Raw genomic sequence first — 21,658 nt, 5'->3', positions numbered from 1 at the left:
GTCTGCTAATTCATTTCAGGTGTTAATCAGTATCCTGAGCTGTTATGTTCTGTGCCTTCATTTGCCTGTCCTTTCTGTATCCTAATTTTTACAGTATGTTACAATAACTTAATTCCCCCACACAGGACCTTAAAATCTCATCATATCTTGAATGCGTTCTATACATTGTTGTGTGTGAACCAGATGTCACAGTGAGTCTGGCGGCTCCTCCCCAGTTTTCTGCCTTGTTTTCAGAAGCCTGGTGAAGGTCATTCAATGATAATGCTTTCTGAAACGGTGTTGTTGTGTTCCCCCCCTCAGGCCTGGCCAGGGCCAAGTCGGTCCCCAGCCATACCTACTCCAACGAGGTGGTGACCCTGTGGTACCGGCCTCCAGATGTCCTGCTGGGATCCACAGACTACTCCACCTGCCTGGACATGTGGTGGGTACTCCTAACCCCTGACACCAAGATCCCTTCATGTTTTCATCATGCAGTGTGTAATTTATGCTTGATGTATTCAGGTAGTCCTATTAAGATCTAGATCAGTTTTTCTTTGTCTGCGGGGAAAATCATGAAGGAAACGAAAAGCCATTAAAACCCACTTATCTGTAGCTCATCCTAACCCGAGGATGTGTTCCCATCAGCATTCTGTAGATTGTTCCTTGGAAGAATCTGTTGTATCTTAGTTTCTTCCTCTTTGACACCCTTCACATCCTGTAATCATCCTCTTACTGACAGTGTGGATCTGGAGAGGCAGAATCTCACACATTCACACTTATTACACTTACAGCTGGAACTGCTACGGATGTGGATGAAACAACTACCAAAATGCAGTGTGTGATTAACATTTGATTAAACTCTTACTAACCTAGCAACAGGCACAATAGCAGACATATTATTTAATTAGGGCTGAATGATGAATGAAATTACGTTTTTTTCTGACCAATATTGCAACAATTTACATTTAAACGTTGTTTTTTTTCCAAAAGCATCTAAGTAACAATGAGCTAGATTTATGTTCCAAGAAAGAGCAATTTAACTAACATTTACCAAGATATTACATTCATAGTGTTTATTGAAAACAATCTTGACATACAAAAGAGACATTGGATTTACTTTTGAGGTGATAAGTATAAAACTGTTAAATAATCTGAATAATGCATTAATTTGAAAATTTAAAGGATTCTTTGCTATCTGCCAGCTCAATCACTTAACAACTACCAAGCTAACCACTAACCAGCATCTGTCCAAGCCTCAAAATGATCTTCTTTATCAAGTACCCATCTTTGGCAGAGCATAAAAAGCAGTGATAAGATAAGATATGATTTTGGCCAACTCACTGAATTACGTTGACTAGCTACAGCTGAGCATATTTTCTGGCGACAGTTGTCATATCAGCCGACTAAAAGCGGTCACAAATTATGAAGATATTAATAATGTAATTTAAATTGCGGCTGTTACTATATTAAAATTGCATTCTTTCAAATAGGGATTTTCATATTAAAAAGATTAATCAGCCCTAGTTTTCAGAATAAATTTGCTGCTCCCTTTATGTAATATGTGTTCTGTGAAGCTTAGTGAAACCAATGTGATCTAAGTGATGTTCACTGCTCTTGTTTTGATGGTGGAAGTCTTGCAAGAATGACAGATGTGATGGAGCTGCTTTACAATATATTCTGGAGGGCGGGGGGGGGGGGTAGTTTTAGACCCAAGTATAGGGTTGAAATTGGGGTCTTTTTTGCATGTGTTTTTAAATCAGATTTATTCATATCCATCTTTGGTATGTAACTTTTTGATTATATATTGTACAAGTGGTCAACACTTCACTAGTTAATGATGCTGTGATACCAGAATTTGAAGACATGTTTGAGAAGCTCTGGCAGTTTCTGCTTTATCGTTTTAAGATAATAACATCATGTTTGGCCTAACGTGTTGCATGCATACAAACCGTAATGAACCACAATGACTAAACAACAACAAAACAAAAGACTCACTTCACCACTAACATGATTTCTGTAGAATTTTTCTACTATTTGATTCAGAGATGCTGAAATATATTGAAAGATATATCCGATTCATCTTCTGGTGTTTTTATCAGTTAGAAATGTAAGATTTTGGGTCAAGTTGAACAGAACTGCAGCAACTGCTTGAACAGGAAATGGAAATTGAGTATGTCCCAGAGGTGGAGGAATATGTTTCCCCTCCCAGACTACCTTCCATCTAGTGTCTCTTACCTCTAAAACTTCCTTCCAACAAGACTGGTGTTGGACTCTCAGTCGAGCCTTGGTGACCCTTTCTCTCTGGACAGGCAGTCAGCAGGGACTTCCCATGAACCCAGCTGCATTCTCCAGCATCCAATTAAAGAGCAGCTGGGGTCTTTGGGGGTCTGGTAGGCATAGGGATAGTGTGTCTGGTTCAAGGGAATTTGCAGGTGGGCAAATCCACAGGGTGGTGTTCCATGCCTGTGAGAGTCACCCTGTGACACACACACACACACTCACCCCATGTCACTTAGGAAGCAGTCTTCCATGAAGAAGCATCTCTTGCAGGACCAAAAGGTTCTCTTGCTGCCATGAGAAGCATCCATCACAGGCTTCAAGCCGCCATCTGTTAGAAGGGAAGATATGATTGAAGACAGAAACTGCCCTATTTTTACCCTCCTTAGCACATCACTGAGCTGCAGCTCTTACACATGTCTGTCAGTGTCAGTGTGATCATGCGCAGATTAATGTAGATTTAGTTATGGTAGACTGCACTGTGAAACATCTCCAACTTAAATGGTAAGGCTGGTGTTATTTTATTTCACTCTTATTGTCAAGAAATCACATGAAAAGACCAAGCAATGTGTTAGTCCGTCTCTCAGTACTTTCTGACGGTGGCTCTCAGCTCCATTGATTCTGAATATGTTTATCTTTAAAATGGCATTTAAAAATGCATTTAAAAAAGTCTCAGTAATTTCCTATCAGCTGGCCACTGTAGGTTTTAACAAATGTTAATGTATTAACAGGAAGAAATTGTGCATTATCTGCTCTTATTGGAAATTGTGGCCCTCTCTGTCAAATTGAGCGTGTGTGTAGGTAAAACTTAGAGTTGGGATGTTGAGATATCCAGGCAGGACACTGGAAGGGCACATCAGACAAACAGCTCTGCCTCCCAGTGGGTAGGTCACTTTCAGTCCTTCAGCAGCATCAGCTTCACATGACCGCAGCAACGATGAGAAGAGTACACACCAGGAGTGTCTTTGCCACTATGTCTTTTTGAAAATTCCATTTTGAAAAAGATCACTGTTTATGAACTTAAGTATATATTTTTTTGTGTATTAAAAAATACAAATATCCTGGATCAGTCTGACTAAATTAAAACCATTAAGTGAGTAAGCACCACACCAGACTTTTAAACAGTAAGTCTGGAAAGATGACACAGATCACTTGTTTACACAGATACACAAATGTATTTGTTGCGTGCCTGCAGCAGAGGCTTTCCTCTCAGCCGGCCATCAGGAGAGTTCATTAGCTGTCTCTGAGCAAACAGGCCTATATTTACTGAGGCTAATTTACTGTGTGCTAAAACTACAAACGAGTGCGTCTGGTCCCAGTGACTGACTGATTCACTGAGATATTACAGTCACAGCACCGCTAACACTGTCCAATTGCAGTAACAGCAGTGTTAAAACACTATACTGTAAACCAAGTGGTCTGAGCTAGCAATTAAACAGGAATAGAATTAAAATGAGAACAATTAGTAAAATGCATTATGTAAATGGTGAATATTGTAACATTTTAAGTAAAACTGATAATCGATATTTGTAGTATGTCGCTGGATTACATGCAGTCTTGTTTTTAACAACAGCATACAGATGTGACTGCACAATCAGTATTTTAGTCGTCATTCTCTGGAATTTGAAAAAGGTGAATTTGTGTTTTAAAAAATTGTCTTTATGGAATTCTGAAGACATTTTGCGGTATGAGTAGGCCTATTTTATTTACATAGCTTTTATTAATGGGCGCCACAAACACAAAGACAGCACAAGAAAAGATCCCATCCACAATCACACAAAGACAAAGGCTGCGCTTTGCTCTACGTGCAAATAAATACGTACAAACGCACACACACATAAATGTGTATACACAAACATAAATACATCCCCGGACACTGTATGACCTGTTGTACAGTTAAGAAAGTAAAATTTAACTTTCTTCACCAAAACACTCTGCTGCCTTCAGCACATGTTTTCTGATTTTCTTTCTTTGTTCTGAATAAATGACCAAGCATGAAAGGAACCACTGTGAGCTGTTTTGCTGCTGTCAGTCTTGTAAGATACTTTTGGTGTAAAATATCAGAGTACACTGATACTGTTGCTTTACAGAGCAATTATTTTGTAATTTTCAGACTAACTGGATCAGAAACCAATATCACAAGAGTTTCTGTAAGTTCTGCGAAGCATTTTACGTCTTTCAGCCTGTTATCTTGGTTTTACGTAGCACAACTTTGGTTCTGTTTTGGACCAAAAGAGAGTTGAAAAGAGAGTGAATATTGGACGTACAACAATTTGCCAAACTCACCATAAAAACTTTAAAGCTGATCATTTGTTGTGTTGTGTTGGGTTCACAGGATGTTTTCCATTGCCCCCCCAAAAAACAATTCATGCAGGTTTAATTGAAGGTGACCCACCTCTCCTGTTTAATATAGTCACACAGTCTTTTATAGCATCTGTCACTGTTGTCAGGGACGAACGTCTTTATCCAATATCAGATGTTAACCACATGACTGGTCTGACAGCAAACTGATACAAAGGTATAACCCTATACTGAAAATGGTATTGTTTTGAAGATGACCTTTGTCCATACCCACATACACACCTCAGCTAACACACTGTAGAAATACTGGGTGCTGAGGTTACAGCTATGTCATGGAGATGGATGAGTCTCTGTGATATTTGATTCACAGCAGGCTTCAGGAATGTTAAAATGGAAGGAATGGAGACATTTTGAGGGATGAATCTCTCTCTCTCTCTCTCTCTCTCTCATTGCTGGTTGCCGGCTCAGAGAGGGAGTGTGCACTGAGCCAGAAAGTGAATCTGTCAGGAAACAATAGCCTTTTGACAAATGAGTGCAGGCAACACACACACACACACACACACACACACCCTTTACCCTCCCTCTTTGCTAGACCTGATATTTCTCCTTACAGGTTACACTGACCTAGCAATTTACTGATTTCAACCTACATTTAGGCTTTAACAGTCTTTAGAAAGAAAAGAAATCGATATCTTTTCAGAATGACTTTTACGTTAAGGCTTGTTGAGTTGATTTAACAGTAAGTGTTGTACAAACTGCACTTGGATGTATACAAAGATCAAACAGGTCTTTAAGTTTCAGTTGTGTTTCTCTGTGATTGTAATGTTTATTTTTGGGAACAGTTCTGTAGATATCACAACAAATTCAAACTTATTCAAACAATCTCCTGGACTAATTATTTGTGGTTTACATTTTTAACAGAGTCAATATTGAATGTGAGTTCTTATCATGTTCCGTTCTCTCTTCAAGGGGGGTGGGCTGCATTTTCATTGAGATGATCCAAGGAGTGGCTGCCTTTCCTGGGATGAAGGACATCCAGGACCAGCTGGAGAGGATATTCCTGGTGAGTTACTGATGCTGCAGTGAGTGTGTCTGAGTGTGTACACTTGGTGTGCTGATGGCAGCAATTGTAGAAAAAAAAGCCCCACCATGCAGCCTTCGTCAGTGCTGCTGGATCTTCTTTTCTTCCCATCCAACAACAGTAGGAATTGGGCTGAGTATTGATACAGGTGTAAATATACAGTAGCTGAGGTTCAGTACTGATACCTTACTTTGGGGAATATGATTTTTTTTTTATTTTCTTCTTTGGTCATTTAACATAATAACCCAAACTTTGAACTTTGCTGTTCAGATGATAGGAAAACCTTAAACATTTCTGTACATCATTCATTTCCCTGTAGAAGGCTACACTCAAACAAGAAGAAATGCTCAGTCTTGTACTTAGATCGTATACAAACTTGACTGCAACATGAAACTGCTTTTGTTTTTTTCGTTTTTTTTTGTCTCCTGCATGGCTGCTGACAGCACCGTCAGCTTAAGTGTTGATTACACTGGGGGCAGTCGGGGGCTAGACTCTCAGCACAGTGGGGGCGGAGCTTCATCACAGGGCCCACCTGCTACCAAGTCATTTAAACCAAGTTTACACGGCCCCGGACCTATGCCCCGGACTCACTCCGTTAGCAGCACAGATCATATGAACCGGGCAGGAAGTAAGACGGCAGAGAATCTGGTCAATTTTCAAAATAAAATAACCGTTAGAGACTATCAACAATAAACACAGTTAAATCAGACAAAAAAGAAACTATTTATCTACGTAGCCTACATAATCACAGTAGAAGTACAAAAAGAAAGCACTAATCACCAAATCAACTAAATCTAAACATGTCGGCAAAATCCGGCAGGTAAAACGCTCTTATTCTGAAATGCTCCCTGTGATAGTTGCTAGATGCACCCGTCAAGACGAGGAATGAAAGTGGGCCATAGAGAGCTGTGAAGAAGGTAGTAGAAGCACAAAAAGGACATTTTAAAAACAAGTCATGAACGTGGGGCAGCTACACGCTCTGCTGCTGAAACACTTCTGAGAGGCTTCCAGAGTGAGTTGACGCCGTAAATAAACCGCTGCGCACACGCATACCATTCCTCAGAATTCCCATGATGCATGAGAGTGAAGGGAGTTGCCATTTGTTTGAAACACAAATGTTACTTCATGATTTCTGTTTATTAAAACGTGTCTCCTTAGAATATAGTGTATTTTGTTGGTAATTGTCGTTCTTGTGGTGGTTTACCATTGAAACCAGGAGTGAAGGGACTGTTTCATTTGATAAGAGCTGCTGAATTTTCCTAGCAGAGCGAAGCTGTATACAGCGTTGTTATTAATCCGTGTCCACAGCAATCAACAGGGTTAAACTTAATGGCCCACGTTCAGGCCCATGCTATATCAGCTGTAGTTTAGAGGAAGCCAAGCATCCATCAGCACAGCTGAGAGCCTCAGAGGAGCAAGCAGAAACTATGATGAAGACACAGGGCGCGCGTCTGCTCTTCTTTTCCACCCATCTTCCTATTTCCATCATAATTAGGTTTGCAGTTAGGTCACTTGAGACAAGTCTTGTTATCCTGTTCCTGTGTACAATGACACAGCAGTTTCCACTGACAAAATGAAATCAGTTGCTCCTTGACTGATAATTGGATACATCTACCTACTTGATATTAAACAGTAAGGGGTAGATAGGCTCTCATTGACATATACATTTTATAATTTACGGTTATGCTGTGTGGACACAATGATATTTTTGTTATTTTTGTCTTTCTAAAAGTGCAAAAAACATGTATTTGAACCCTACAGGTTAATCAGGTAATAGGTATTTTATTATTATTGAATTAGGTATGAAAAGAAACGTTGTTCTGTTAGATGGAGAAATATCCCCTGGACCTTGAATCTTGATTTCTACTGCCAGATCCCGATGGCAGGGTCAGAATGTGGGATAAACAGAGTTTCTTTGAAAAAAGGTACAGTCTGATGATGTGTGTTTTCTACGCACACATTAGGCCCATTTATAACAGTAAAGTCTCATTTGAATGCCACAGCATACACTAGCACTGCAGCTGACCAGGTGTGTCCATCTGTGGCCGGAGTCAGTTTCAAACTGGATTGCCTCCAGCAGGATATCACCATGTCACAAAGCACCTATCATCTCAGAAAGCTTCGAGGAATGTTACAGTCACATCACATCACATCAACAGAGTGTATTTAAAGAAGACGAAATATATGCAAAGCTGAAAAATGAGTAGGAACTTCCTGATGGGCCAGAATCCACCAGGAACATGGCTGATTTCTGGAGACCCTGCGTGGTACTTGACTGTACAGTGGCCATTAAATAATTACATATATGTATGTATCTCTGCATAGGGTTGAGGGTGGCATAAATATTTTAAAGTGAGGTCTCATGAATCCTTTAATCGCCTCATCTGCCATCCCCCCATATAATCCCATCCCCAATCTCTTAATTGAAGCGGGGCAGGCATAATGGATTTATATTCATAGGCTGGAAGGGCCTGAATAATTAATGTAGAGAATTACAGAGATGAGAGTATGAAAAGGTTCTACCAGGGAAGAAGTCAGAATGGAGACAAAGCATGTTCAGTGCTGTTTGGCCTCTGGGCTGAAGGGTAAATATACGCATCTGAGAATGGATGGATTTTGGATGAAGGGATGAGGTGAGGCAGAGGAAGCCCTGGAGGTAGGGGGCTGTCTCACAAAGCGGTGGAGAGGGAGAGGAAGAAAAATTCTTCTTATTGATTGTCTTTTATGCCAGAGGGGAAAGTGGGCCTTCCTGCACACATCTGGAACAGGCTCTAGCCCTCAGTGATCCCAGCTCCCCTCTCAGACACAAAGACCCACCATGGTGACGGACGAGAGAGGAGAGAGGCCCAACAGTGGGATGGCCGCTAGCCAGACTGACGATGAGGCTCAGCTGCACACTTCCGTAAAGAGGCTTTCCAGTTTTGTTAGAAATCCTCTCCCTTTTTTGTTGTTGTGACTAGTCTGAGAAGGTAGATTTGGTAAACCTCGGCCCACGCGGTGTTGACATCGACACATGGGTTGCTCCAACTGAAAATACTATAAGCACTTATTATAAATGAATTATTACACACATAGAAACTTCATGATCACATAGACACAAGCTGGGTATCCATCCAAATGTAGCACCGGATGGAAACCCACCTAATGTAAATAGTCTTGTGTTCATCCTTCATCTTTTTTTCTAAAACACTTTCACAGCACAATGACCAGCTCTGAGTGGAGCATTAAACATTACTTTTGCCAAAAATGTTAAATTCTCTAATAATCAGCGTTATTATTTATAGATCAATACAGACGGCTCTCCCAACATCCCTGCTTAAACCAAATGAAACATTTATTTTTAATGCTGATTTAAATGCTACTAGTTGGAGGGTTTTATGTTAAATTATTTACTTTTAACCGTAGTCTGAATTACTGAGATCCTATGTTTGCTGTGTAATGCGGAATAACGGCCATCATTTCAGGTGCTGTCACGTTCAGTTTTACCTTCAAATGAATTGGTTTTGATCATCTGGCTAACATGTTGGCTTGTTTACAACCTGACTGACTGCCCGTGTTTCTTGCCCCTTTGGACCTATTTTTAGAGATATCAGAGCATTCCCAGATTTCAACAATTACTTTGGCGAGTACAGCATAGTCCTAGCAAAAGAACCGATGGTCAGAGCTACACAAATACATAGCAAGGTAATTTATTACCCATAGTTCTCCTAGTGTTGCACATTCATACAGCATTATAAAAGCCATTACTAAACCATTCCAAGCAGGCAGTAAAACTATAGGACATTCATATCTAAATATCAGGAGTTCATATAACCCTAACTCAAAGTTAACTTTCATAAACATAACATTAACTTTCTTTGTTATTCGAGCTATTTTTCCTTGATATTGTCAAATGTCTGTTTGTGTATAATGCTACACTATAAATATATTCCTTTCTCTAGAAAATAGTGATGGGCCAAACTTGGTCTTTGCTATTTCTCATCCAAATCACATCCTGTTTGTGTTTTTGTGTATTCAGCTGTCAGCTAGAGGTAGAAGAGACTGATGAATATGGAAATGTGGAGGTCTGTGGCTTGGCGAGGCAATGTGCGATCACAAAAACAGCCCACCTGTCAGAGTAAGCCTGATGTTGACATTTCCATCCGTCCTGCTTGCTCTGCGGCCCTGTGTGTCTGCTGCTGGGCTGTGAGATGGGTCAGAGTTGGGATGCACAGCCTCAGAGACTTGTGTGAAGGGCATCATCAATGAATTATGCGGAGTCAGAAGCATCTTAAAGGCCATGTTGTTTGAAGAGAGGAAGAGAAAGGTCAGCTTCCATCACTGTTTGAGAGGCACCCTGCCAGGAGTTGAGTCGGCACATTGAACGCAGCGTCCGCAGAGCTGGATTGTCACAAGGTGGCCTGGAGTTTTTCCCATGTTTGGGAAAAAAAACAAGGTCTCTTGTATGACCAGTGCCGAGTACTTTGGGGGGCGTGTGACAGTATGTGGCTAAGTTGTGGCTAAGTTAGGGGCAAATAGTAAATTACTTTGCATGTTTTGTAAGCTGTCATCATCTGTTGTGATTACCAGAACAGAATGACTTTTGCAGAGACGCAAAGGCCACGGTGCGAACATGTTTTCTTGTTTGCCCTCAAGTTAATTTTTTTTAAAAAAAGGGATCAAAATCAATGCAGCAGAATTAAGCTATCATGTTTTTTATACCACACATCCTTCTTCCTTGTTCAGTCGTAGATTTGAGTGTGTTATGCTAGTAGCGGCTAATGTAGCCTTCAGCCTCCAGCCTTAAGCAGAGCGGAGGAGCAGTCCGTTCTCATGTCAGGGCGTCATACCGACGATTTGAGAAAGAGTGACAAAGCGTAGTTATGTGAGATGCACCGGGTGCGTCTCTATGAGATGTTCCCATACAGACCGGAAGTACTAGCTAGCTACGTTCGTGATAAAGGTGTTAACAGCACCCCAAAGCCCCTACCCTTACCACAACCATCAGAAATATATAGTTATATATAATAGTACCTAAACCTAAGTCACTGAATTTATGCATGTCGACCGGCTAACCCTACAGCTGCGCAAGCCTCCCTTGTGTTGCTGCAACGTAGCAAACGGGGGCGTTTCATACGGACGCTGAAGGGTACCTTTAGCGTAAAATCCTTGCGCTTTGTCATGCTGTCTAGGTGTCAGTTATGACGCATTGAGATGAGAATGTGTTGGCTGCAGAGGTCTGGAAAGATCACTTTATTGATCAGCAATAAAAGACTCAAAGTACCATCATCACTTTTTTTCCTTCCCTTACCACAGTGTTAAATAGAAATGCAAAGAATTTGTAACTTTCACTGCAGGCATTATCCCTCTGATAATTACTGTCCTGTCCTGTGTTACCTTCTGCTATAAGGTGGATTTCTGAGTACTTGTGCACAAGAGGTTCCTTTCCCTTTTTTCTTGATTTTATCAGTGTACAGTTTGTGTTTTGTTGGGTGTTTTTTGGGTTGTAATTTGTCTCCTGATGAATACAAACCAGGTCCATAGAGGGGGGAAAAAAACTGCACCACTTTTCTTCACAAACCCCAGCTCATTACTAATGTGTCCATTAACAATTAACCTTTGAAACAAGCGCATGTGGCAAATAGATAAATAAATAAATCCATAAATGTATTTTTTCTCCCTCTGGTACCACACTTCCGCAGTGTTAATATCCTTGACATTGCCATTCCATTGTCACCATTCCTCCAGAGCGTCATGCACATGTCTGGGTAAGCGAGACGCGAATACATGCTTTTATTTATTCAAATTGTCTGTTTCAGATGCATGCTGACGGGTTTAGTAATGAAATAGCTGTGGTTATCCACAGGCATACAGTCTGTGCGCCTGTGTTTTCCTTTAGATAGGTGTTAACGTGGCTTTGTGCATCTCTATACCTCTCTCTCACACACTCTGAGAATGTCTATGTGAATTAAAGTTGTGGTGGATGAGGCCAGGCTCAGGCGAGCTGGTTAACTACCTGTCACCACACAAAAGATTACCTCCACCGGAAGGACTATATGAATATGGACAGGTCTATCTGCAGGAAATAGCCTGTCAGGCAGAGGTGAGTGTGTGTGTATGTGTGCTTAAGACAACAAGCTGCTCCCTTACATTGGTGTAACTGAAATAGCTGTTTGTGTTGAAATATGAACACTGCCAATCTGGCAGCCATGGGTAATGTGATAGTTTCTGTGGCAACAGATGCTGCCTCCACAATGTTACAGTTTTCTTCCAATATAGAGTAAATACCTCAAAACCCAAAGTTCTGCCGTCATGCTATCATACAGCATACGTTGCCGCTTATATTTGTGTATGTATTGTCTTTAAACTGTGTCTTGTCTTTCATGATAGCCTCAATAGAACACGTACATAAATCTATCACCAAAGGAAAACCAGAAACCACTAGAAACATGAAGCACTTTCAAGTCAGGAACAGCCAGAGTTGACTGCCAATGGACCATCTTTGGCATGTGTCATCAAACAAATTTACTCTTTACTGGCCTTAAATACTGTGACTAAAATGGCAGTGTTTGGCATAAAGTGTGAGCGCTTCATCCGTTTGTGTGCATAATCACATTAACATAATGGTGTTTACACTTGCTGTGCTAAGGGTAGGTTTAAATAAGCTGAAGGCCCATTGTGAAGCCCATCAGCGTTGGTCAGTCAGTCAGTCAGTCAGTCCACCACTTTCGTCCAGACTGAAATATCCCTACTGAATGGATTGCCATCTAATTCTGTAGAAACATTCATGCTCCCTTCAGGATGAAATGAAATAACTTTAGTGTTCCTCTGACTTTTCATATAGAGCCATCATGTGGTTAAAAATTGTAATTTGTCTAATTCTTTGGTTTATGACCAAATACCTGCAAAAATAATGATATTCCTGTCAGCCTCAGCTGTACTTGGTCAGTGCCAATTTGCAAATGTTTCCATGCTAACACGTTACACTAAGCTTTTGACTATGATAAACATTATGAGCTAAACTTCAGTATGCTAACATTGCCACTGTGAGCTGTGATATGTGGTTATATGGTTCCACCATGCTATGATGTGGTGTTTATTCTTGTTCAGTAGAAATGTGGTAAAAGACAAAAAATAGTGACAAATGGTTAAGTCTGGTGGTATTTTTTATTTTCCTCATGAGAAGACTAAAACCAAGAATGTGTTAGTCCATATTGCAACACTTTTCAACCTCCCTACCCTGCCAGTGGCTCTCAGCCTGAAGCCTATTGGATCCTTCTAAGCAGGAAGCTTCTGGTCAGAGACCTGAGGCGAAAGCGAAAGTCCCTTAAATCTGCATCGTATCAAACGGCCAGCAGTGGGCGACTCCTTTGGTTGTAAAAAGAGGTCCGGTTCCATTAGAAAAAACGGTAAAATGAGACTACTTCTCACCTTATTTATTACCTCAGTAAACGATGGCAGAGGTTAAATAGCTGAGTTTCCCTACCAGTCAGTCAGAACTGAGGAAGTCTCTTGGATGAGGGACGAAACGTCTTCTAGTATCTTCAACCAAGTCCAGTTTCCCTTGACGTCAACCTTCGTTGGATGACAGTTAATGTCAATTACAGATGCACCTAGCTAAGTAAGCTAGCTAGCTCCACACACAGCCGTTAGCTCCACTGTCTCGTCCAAATATGGTCACGTCCGGTGCCTCTGGTTACAAAAAATCAACATGGCGGCCCCCTATCGGCCAAAGTCGAGGCTTCAAAACGGCAGTCCACAAAGACGTCACGATGACTACGTCCACTTCTTATATACAGTCTATGGTTTCTACTGAAAACAGTCATAAGAGACATAAATTCGTCACAAATATTTTGAAACGTTTATTAAAGTCATTGCATAAAACAGCTGGTTACTGTTGTACTACAGGAAACAATGCATTTGTTGGAATTTGCTAGCTATATTTCCAGACGGTGTGTGGGATTGAGTCATAATAAGCTACAGTGTGTGTGTTCATTGTAATTAAGGAATACGTCACCCAGTGTAACAGTGCCTACCACTGATGTGTTTTTAATCGTTTTTAGATATCAATGGAGCTCTATGGCACAGAGGGAGAATATGTATCAGGCTTTGGATGCACACACCAAATATATTGTTGCTAAAATCAACTCATTGTTGCTGTTGGTTTTCCATGGGATTTGTTGACAAGAAGAAAACTATAGACTTTCACCAAAGGTACCCTTTAAATGGTGTAGTAGTATTTATGCTTATGCTTCTGAAAAGAATGATGCTAAAATAGTTTTAAGGAGTAAAAGAACCCCCTTAAAGTCAAACCATTTGAACATGGTTCTGTAGATAACAGCTCTGAAAGGGTTCATTACAGCAGCAGAAGGGGTCTGCATGACACTGGCACGCATGGTGCAAATACCCATTTTCTCTCTATAGAGAGACCCTGTTTATTTAGAGCATAGTCCTGCTATGAAGAGTAAGCCAGTGCACATGCGAGCTGATCTTCCCTCAGGAGAGAGCAAGAGGCTGCTGGAGAGATAAATAATGCCATTTCACCAACAGCCGCTGTGTCAGTGACATGAGCATCCATCTGCTGAAACCCGGACAGGATAGACGGGGCTTACTGAACACATTCCACCCAGTCGCAGTGGGAGACAGCTGATCGACTTGGGGCTGGTTCTGATCTGTTTGACCCCTGCCTGGAGGTGACCCCAATCTGAATTGGCTGCGACCGAGGTTGGAGAGCAGCTAGGGGTTGAACTGGGATTTTCAGAGCAGAGAAGTAGATGACGGCTGGGGTCAGCGTTGGGACAAAGACAGAAAGTAGATGTAGAAATGTGGATGAGACAGGGGTGGGATACAGCTGCGACTGGGGTCAGCACGGGTACTTGTGTTTGGATTAAAGGATTGATCTCTGAGGGAACAAATACTCTGCACATCTTCAAAGGCGTCTAGAATCCTTAAAGATCGGTATAATTTTTTTCTTCCCAGAAATGTAATAGCTGAAAAACACAGGCAGGTTATTAACATGCAATTAATAACATGAATACATTGAATGTTATTGAATACATGAAACATTAGGTCGGTCAGTTCCATGGTCCCAGTCCTGTGCATGCTGGCTTACTTACGCTACCCTAAAACTGAAACAGAGCTATCATTAATAGTCTTAATATGCTCCCGTGTTTTTCTTGCTGTGACAAGTCAAAATGTCCCCTGTGAATAAAGACTGCTGACCTTTTTTGCGGCAGGTTTTTCCACTTCCAGATCAGAGGTATAACAAAAAAAAAAAACACCCTAAATTGACTGAATTCCATTATTGTTCCAGGTTCAGGTGTTGTGCATGTTAGCTCACTGCCCTAACTTGCTGGGACACCTAAATTGAATGCAACCATCGTTAATGTTAATACTCTTCCTGCATTGACAGGTCAAAATGACTGTCACGAGAAAGGTCTATTACTTTCTCCACTTTGGCATTTAAAGGTTACAACTCTCTGAAAAAATAACCCAGACGATGTCGTCAGAATTATGCCAATTTAGGACTGAAGACCGGAACATGTTTAACAGAAGGCTTGCGTTACAAACTGGGGTTGTAAAGTTTAAAATATGTAGGCATCTACTTGGCAGGGTTCCCTAATGAAAGATGCTTTTGAATCGGTGGTCTTCGTTGGTCAAAAAATTCATGATCAAAACCCAAAAAGACCTGGAAATATACTACCTGGAACCAAAACAGACCTGTCCTAATTTATAAATCAATCAAGATATCTGTCTCCGCTGACTTGGAATTCAATACTAAATCTCTGAAGTGCCCTTTAACTTTGAATTCCAGAAATGCTTTTAGTTATTTTTAGGTGATTTAAATGACTTACTTTGTTTATTTTGGCTAATGAAATCAAAAGAAGATGTTAGATTTTTATTATAAATCTCTTTCTGTCAGCTGTCTTGTTCACTGTGATGAGTCTGTCTGACCTGCTTTCAGTTTCAGTGACTACCCAGATCTCTCTAATCTCTTCATTCTCTCTCTGGCAACGTAAATATAATTAGGGGTTCCTGTGTGAAGCTCAGGCATACTGTTTGTGTCTAGCTGGCTGGGTGGCCTGTAACTTATCTGGTGAGGGGTCAGAGTACGTATGTCCAGTAGAATATGCATGCAGAGCTCGGGGTCATGACTTTTGACCTAATAGGAATTCCTCTGTGGCAAATCTCTCTCTCTCTCTCTCTCTCTCTCTCTCGTTTGATGGCTGCTGTCAGAGTGTGCAGTAGTGTTTCAGCTCTTTTCCTGCATCCGCAACTGTAACCCCCCCCCCATGTCCTCATAAAGACTTTGACATTCACACCCAGCCCCAAACCCACTCTCCACCCAGCACTCCCTCTCTTCACTTCAAAGTCTACTGAACTGTTCCATCAATAATGCAAGCCCATTTCAGCTCCATGGACCAGACTGAGATCCACTCGCATGCCTCCCTCATTCCCACATGTCACCTCTGTAACACTCCCACAACCTTTCCACCTCCTTCAGAACTCACCTATCCCTCCCCTGTCTGCAGAAGACTCACTCGTCCCATCATGATCCTGCTTGCCCAAGCTGTAAAAGTGCAGCAGAGTCACCATTAGCTACCCCTCGGTTCACCTCTGTATACAGTAAATGTTATTTTTTTGGTTTGAAAGTAGAGCTGGCTTGCAGGCAAACCATGCACACAAACATTTTAATTAAAGTTAAATCTTCATCTGGTCAGAAATATTTGACATTGCAGCTCTACTCTCCTACACACTGGAAAAGGAGGAAAAGGGAGGACACCCAAGCTACATGCAGTTTTTTTATTTATTAGCATTTAAGCAAAAATATCCATAGATATAAGAAACTTCCCAAAACAAAGAACCAAATTCATGTCACACAAAACATGCTGGATTTGGATTAATGCTCCAGAATCTACTTTTTCAAATCAAAGGAAAACCCTGTAAATGAACGCATTGTATTATCTCCCAAACAATGTCAATCTTTCATCATTACTGACATATTGTTGTCCTTAAAAGCAGTCATAGACAAGAGTTTAGATCATAGAAACCAGTGGTAAAAATTTTCTGAAGAAAAACCTGAATCCGTTCAACCCCCTTCTCTGTGGTTGACTTAATGTTTTGTCTACAACCCGCACAAACCAAAGAATGTTGTCATGTGTCAAAATAATTAATGATATTCATGACCTTTTTCATGGTTTAAAATAAAGTTCAGTAGCTGAGCTTTTATGTTGAACTCTCTTTATCCTGACTGCTGAAGTTTCTAGTCGGTCTCATGGTGCTTTACTTCCCTCTAGTGGCGTTATTTTATTATTACCTAAACCATGACTGACATTTGTGTCAGCAACAGGCCAACATAAACTAAACAAGCCTCTGACCTTTGGTAAATTCCTCTGGTTTAAGGTTCACTTTGGTCATGACCCTTTAACCATATCATTTTGTATTTTCTGACTTTGGGTTTATTTGTCTATGTGGCCTACATACTCTGTTATGGGAAATTTCTCTGTGATTTCCCTAACCGCTGCTTTCATTCTTCTTTTTCTTTGTCTCTGAGCCATTCCAAAATGTATCCCAAAAAGATCCCACAATGCACCTCCACCCAGTGTTTGCATGCATTGTACTCTAACAGGCAGTAGAAATCCAGCAGTTCCCTGAACAGCTACTCTGCTGTCGGAGTGCTGCAGATCAGAGACAACTGGGCAATCTGGAAACTATTATGCTGCTTAGCTGGAATGGATCATGTGGAAGGCATGTCCGCTGCTCTGGGTTTTGTCATCATAAACCCTGCCTCTGTGCGTGAGAACTCAGCCAGCCTTTCCATAAAAGATGCACTAATCATGACTATTGCACAAGCAATGGGACGCCTTTGCGGTGGAAGTTCAAGTGCAAGTGCTAGTATATGCTAGTCATTGGAATTCCAACAGATATCAATAATAATCCAGTAATGACTTTGGCTGTGAATGTGATTTATTAATGCGATGATGTTTTCTATTAATTCTTTTGTGTGGTCATCCCTATCATTTATTTAGAAACCTTCTAATGTGTTAGCTTCTCATGCTAACTACCCTAATACATTTTTTGCACTAAACCAGAAAGGCACATAGAAGATGATAAATTGGATTTTTATTTATATGCAACCTGCAGCAGGAGTTGTTTTTTATTGCTTCACCCGTTAACTTTCTCCTCTCTATTCTTGGTGTCTTTGTCAGGTCATCGGCACCCCATCTGAGGATACTTGGCCTGGAGTTAACTCTTTGCCTCACTTCAAACCAGGTGAGATCTATCATGTCCTAAAGTAGTCTTATACATTCTTGCTGTAAACCCTCACCAACCTCTTTACCTTTACCCTTAAGCTGAATCATACTTAACCCTAGACCATAATAAAAAACAAAGTGAAGGGTAAGGGGTTAGCATGAAGCCCATATATAGTGAACATACTATACTGTGTAGTTAGCATGGAGCCTACTGACACTAAATATTCTGTATGATAAAGTGGTGCCTATTTTTACTCAACATATTATACTGTATTATAACATGGAGCCGGCTGTGTCTCAATGTTGTGTATGATAAAATGTTAGCGTGAAGCCCACAGCATATATATAATAGCACAGAGTGTATTTTTATTAAACATAATGTATGCTAAATGCTTAGCATGGGGCCTACTTACTCATGATTCTCTATGATAATGTTTGATGGTAGCATAGAACACTTTATCAACATCATCACACACAAGCAGGAAGCATATTAGGATCCTGTTCATGTTTCCAAAAAGGACATTGTAGTAGTAAAATTGGTAAATACTCCTATTGTACTCCTAAGATGGAATTCTCGTTGGGTTGAATATTAGTGCAAACATGATTGCTGTACAAAAAACTACCTGCTTGTATATTCTCAGGAGCCGATACCAACATGTATGCTGAAATATTAACATTGAATGTCTGAGCTATAGACTGTATGTTAACACTTTAGCCCATTCACTTTGGCAAGCAGTGTCTCATGGAAGTCATGGAATCTACTGTCACTCATGTTTGCTAACATGTTAACATTGCGCAATTTGTTTATATAGGCCTGCTAAGTACTCCAACCCTGACCGTCAAAACCAAAATTCAAAATTAACCAATGGGACAGTCTACGAAAAGCTTACTGCTTTACTCCATTAATATAGCAGCAGCAGCAGCAGCAGCAGCAGGTGTGGGGGTGGCAGCTCTACCAGGGCAGCCATGCCCTCTGGGAGCTCATTAGGGCTTTTTAGAGGGAGCATGAATAAAGGGACTGCAGATTAGTGTTAGCTGATGGAGGAAAGAAGAGCTGGAGTGGAGGAGAGGGGACAGGCAAAGATGGACATAAAGAGGGTTAGAGTGATGGTGTGGGGCAGTCAGGCATCACAAAGCTATGTGATCCAGCCTCCTATCTCCAGTGGCCAATTAGGGACCAACTGGGGTGACTCTCATGGCCACGCACACACACAACACATACAAATGTAACCTCTCATTCTGTGGCCATGGTGACAGTTGGCTCTTGGTTGCCTCTTACACACTGTGTTGAACAACTGTGCAGCTGTTTGAGACACACACACACACACAAACACACACACACTGGCAGCTTTGCCTTTTTTCTAGCCTCCAAACATTGCAGCTGTTCATGATGTCTGCAGATCCGATATTATTATGGCTGCACTTTCAAGATAGACTGGAAGAGTGAGATTTTACCAGAGATAATCTGGTAAACCTAAAGTCATAAAGCCTCAGACTGACAGTAGAAATGCAATCAAAGTAATCATAATCAGGGAATTGGCATTGTGAATGTTTATCAGAGCTTGTCCTCCTTGTTCGGTTGAAATCTGTAGCGTGAATGATGTGATATGACTGTTTTGTGATGTTCATATTGTAGGAATCAATAATCAACACATGTAATAGGATTTTTGTGGATCCTCCCCATTCAAAACCAAAGCAGAGTATCAGTTTTTTTAAGTCTTTATATTATGTGAAAGGATCTTTAGGTCAAAGTCTTTTTTAAGTATTGAAGTGTTTAAATAATTCTACAGCATATTACTTTTAGCACCAGTTTCATGGATTTTGTAGTACATCTAATTTATTAAAATAAAGTTTAAGAGGGGGCCAGATATTTATTATTAAGCCCTGTGTGTAACTAATTGTCTATACCTGTAAATGGTTTGTTTCTTCTTTTAGCCACACCATAAACCACATGTGTACAAAAAATACAAATATACAGTATATTGTTTGTCGTTTTTGACCTTTTTATTTTCATTCACTAATGGAGGTCGTTAGTGACACAGGAAAGGAAAGGATGTCCAGTTGTTCCAATGTCAGTGTTCCAGAGAGAAAAATGTCAGAACTGAATCTGGATATGATTCTCTATATATGTCTAAATCATTTTGGCCTATAAAAGGAACTATTGTGGTAACATATTCAGTCAAAAGCTCTGCAATATTCCAATATCCTACTATTTATTGTGTCAAAAAAAAAGAACATGTTTTTTTTCCATGCCCAGCTTGATAAATTAAAATCCAATCCATTCAAGAGGCTGCTGTGAGCAGCAGATGGCAGTATTGCATCAGTCTGGAAAACCTCCCTGTGGTAGAGGAAAAGTTTCCCCGGCACTGAGCTCCTCTGAGCTGACCGTTATCTGCACACTTTTCCAAGTGACCGTATCACTCTTTTGGTTTTTATTCATCTCATTTTCACATGCATAATACTTTCCATCATTTTTTTTCATCCTAACCTTTGCAGTTCATCTCATTAAATTTGGATTTCAGACATCACCGTGCGGCTTGACCTCAGAGTCGAGGCGCCACATTTTTGTGGTTATGACAAGGTTCCACAGATACTTCCTCGTTTCCAATCACATTTCTCTTAGCTCTCTCCCTCTAATCTAGTGCCGCACTTATTGGTATATTAGGTTGGGCTTATATACCAATAAGAGCTACACAAATTTTATCTGTAAACTGAATCTTTATCTTCATCATGTGCTGGAGCAAGGAACTGCGTTTCGCCTGATGATCATTCAAGTTTCATGGTTTTGCTTTTTAATTGAACAGAAGCAGCGTCAGAAATTAGACTTAAATGTAAGACGGCATTAGAGCAAATTATGTTTATCTATATAGATAAAAAGGTGAAGAAAAATGGGAAAGAACTATGATTCATACAATTTGAAGGAGGGGCGTGCATTTATCATCACATTCAAGTGCAGAAATAATTGTAGGGCAGCAGACTGGTAGAAAAGAAACATGATTTGTTCCTTTCCAAAATCTTCATTTCGCTTGTCAGGTTTGCCACATAGGAAAAAATAAGTAAGTTCAAAGAGTTTATAACAACTTTGATGTGAGAATCACAGGATTTTGTTTATGGAAAGTGGGCAGGATAGTCTAGAAAATAGCACACATTTTATTTTTTTTCATTTTAAAACATGATTATGTTTTATAGTTTATAATATAAAATGGGTTAAATGCTATTAAATAAAGTGTATATAATATTTATTTATTAATATCACAATATAGACAACGCACATCCGTTTTCAATGTTGTTTTCAAAGTGACAGAAGTGAATCTGGATTGATTTGCATGTTTTTACCTCTGCAGTTGTGGTAACATATATGATAAATGGAACCACATCCTGTTAAATCCTTCTAGAAGATAACAGTAATACAATGGTATGGTTTACACAATTGCCATAACTGTTACTAAAATGTACCCAAAATCTTAATAGTGGGTGGGAGCCATGCCTATCATCTTATCATTCTATCTTTCTTTCACTTCCCCTCCTTCTATTTCTGGGTACTCCGGCTGGCAGCCTTCACCTCTGGCACCCAGGAAGCTGTGGCCAGTTCAGGCCAACCCTGGCACTTAACTGGCTGACTGGACCCACTGTTGGCTCGCTGGCAGGCTGGAGGCTGAATTTGAAGACAGTTGGGTGGTTGGCTAGTAGGATTAGGCTGGCAGTGTGAGAGGTGGACTTGCTCGCTGGGTGGCTGGCTAGCTTGTGTGGTGGCCGGTCGGTTGGCAGCTCAGCCTGACTGTGTGTC

The 21,658-nt window shown here is 40.6% G+C and overlaps 1 protein-coding gene across 5 annotated transcripts in view; it reads left to right on the top strand.

The window, feature by feature from the left end:
- cdk14 (cyclin-dependent kinase 14) overlaps positions 1-21,658 on the top strand; it is a 198,214-nt gene that overhangs the window by 110,392 nt on the left and 66,164 nt on the right. For all 5 annotated transcript variants that reach the window (XM_038712296.1, XM_038712299.1, XM_038712297.1 and 2 more), the window contains 3 exons: positions 301-421; positions 5,527-5,620; positions 17,827-17,890. In XM_038712296.1, coding sequence (XP_038568224.1) covers positions 301-421; positions 5,527-5,620; positions 17,827-17,890 — 279 coding nt within the window. The remainder of the gene's footprint in view (positions 1-300; positions 422-5,526; positions 5,621-17,826; positions 17,891-21,658) is intronic.

This window comes from Micropterus salmoides, unplaced genomic scaffold, assembly GCF_014851395.1.
Source record: "Micropterus salmoides isolate LMB-PRFRI ecotype aquatic unplaced genomic scaffold, ASM1485139v1 Ms_hic_scaffold_11, whole genome shotgun sequence".
Taxonomy (NCBI): domain Eukaryota; kingdom Metazoa; phylum Chordata; class Actinopteri; order Centrarchiformes; family Centrarchidae; genus Micropterus; species Micropterus salmoides.
Note: the sequence above shows the minus strand (reverse complement) of the source record. Positions and strands in the feature narration are given on the sequence as shown.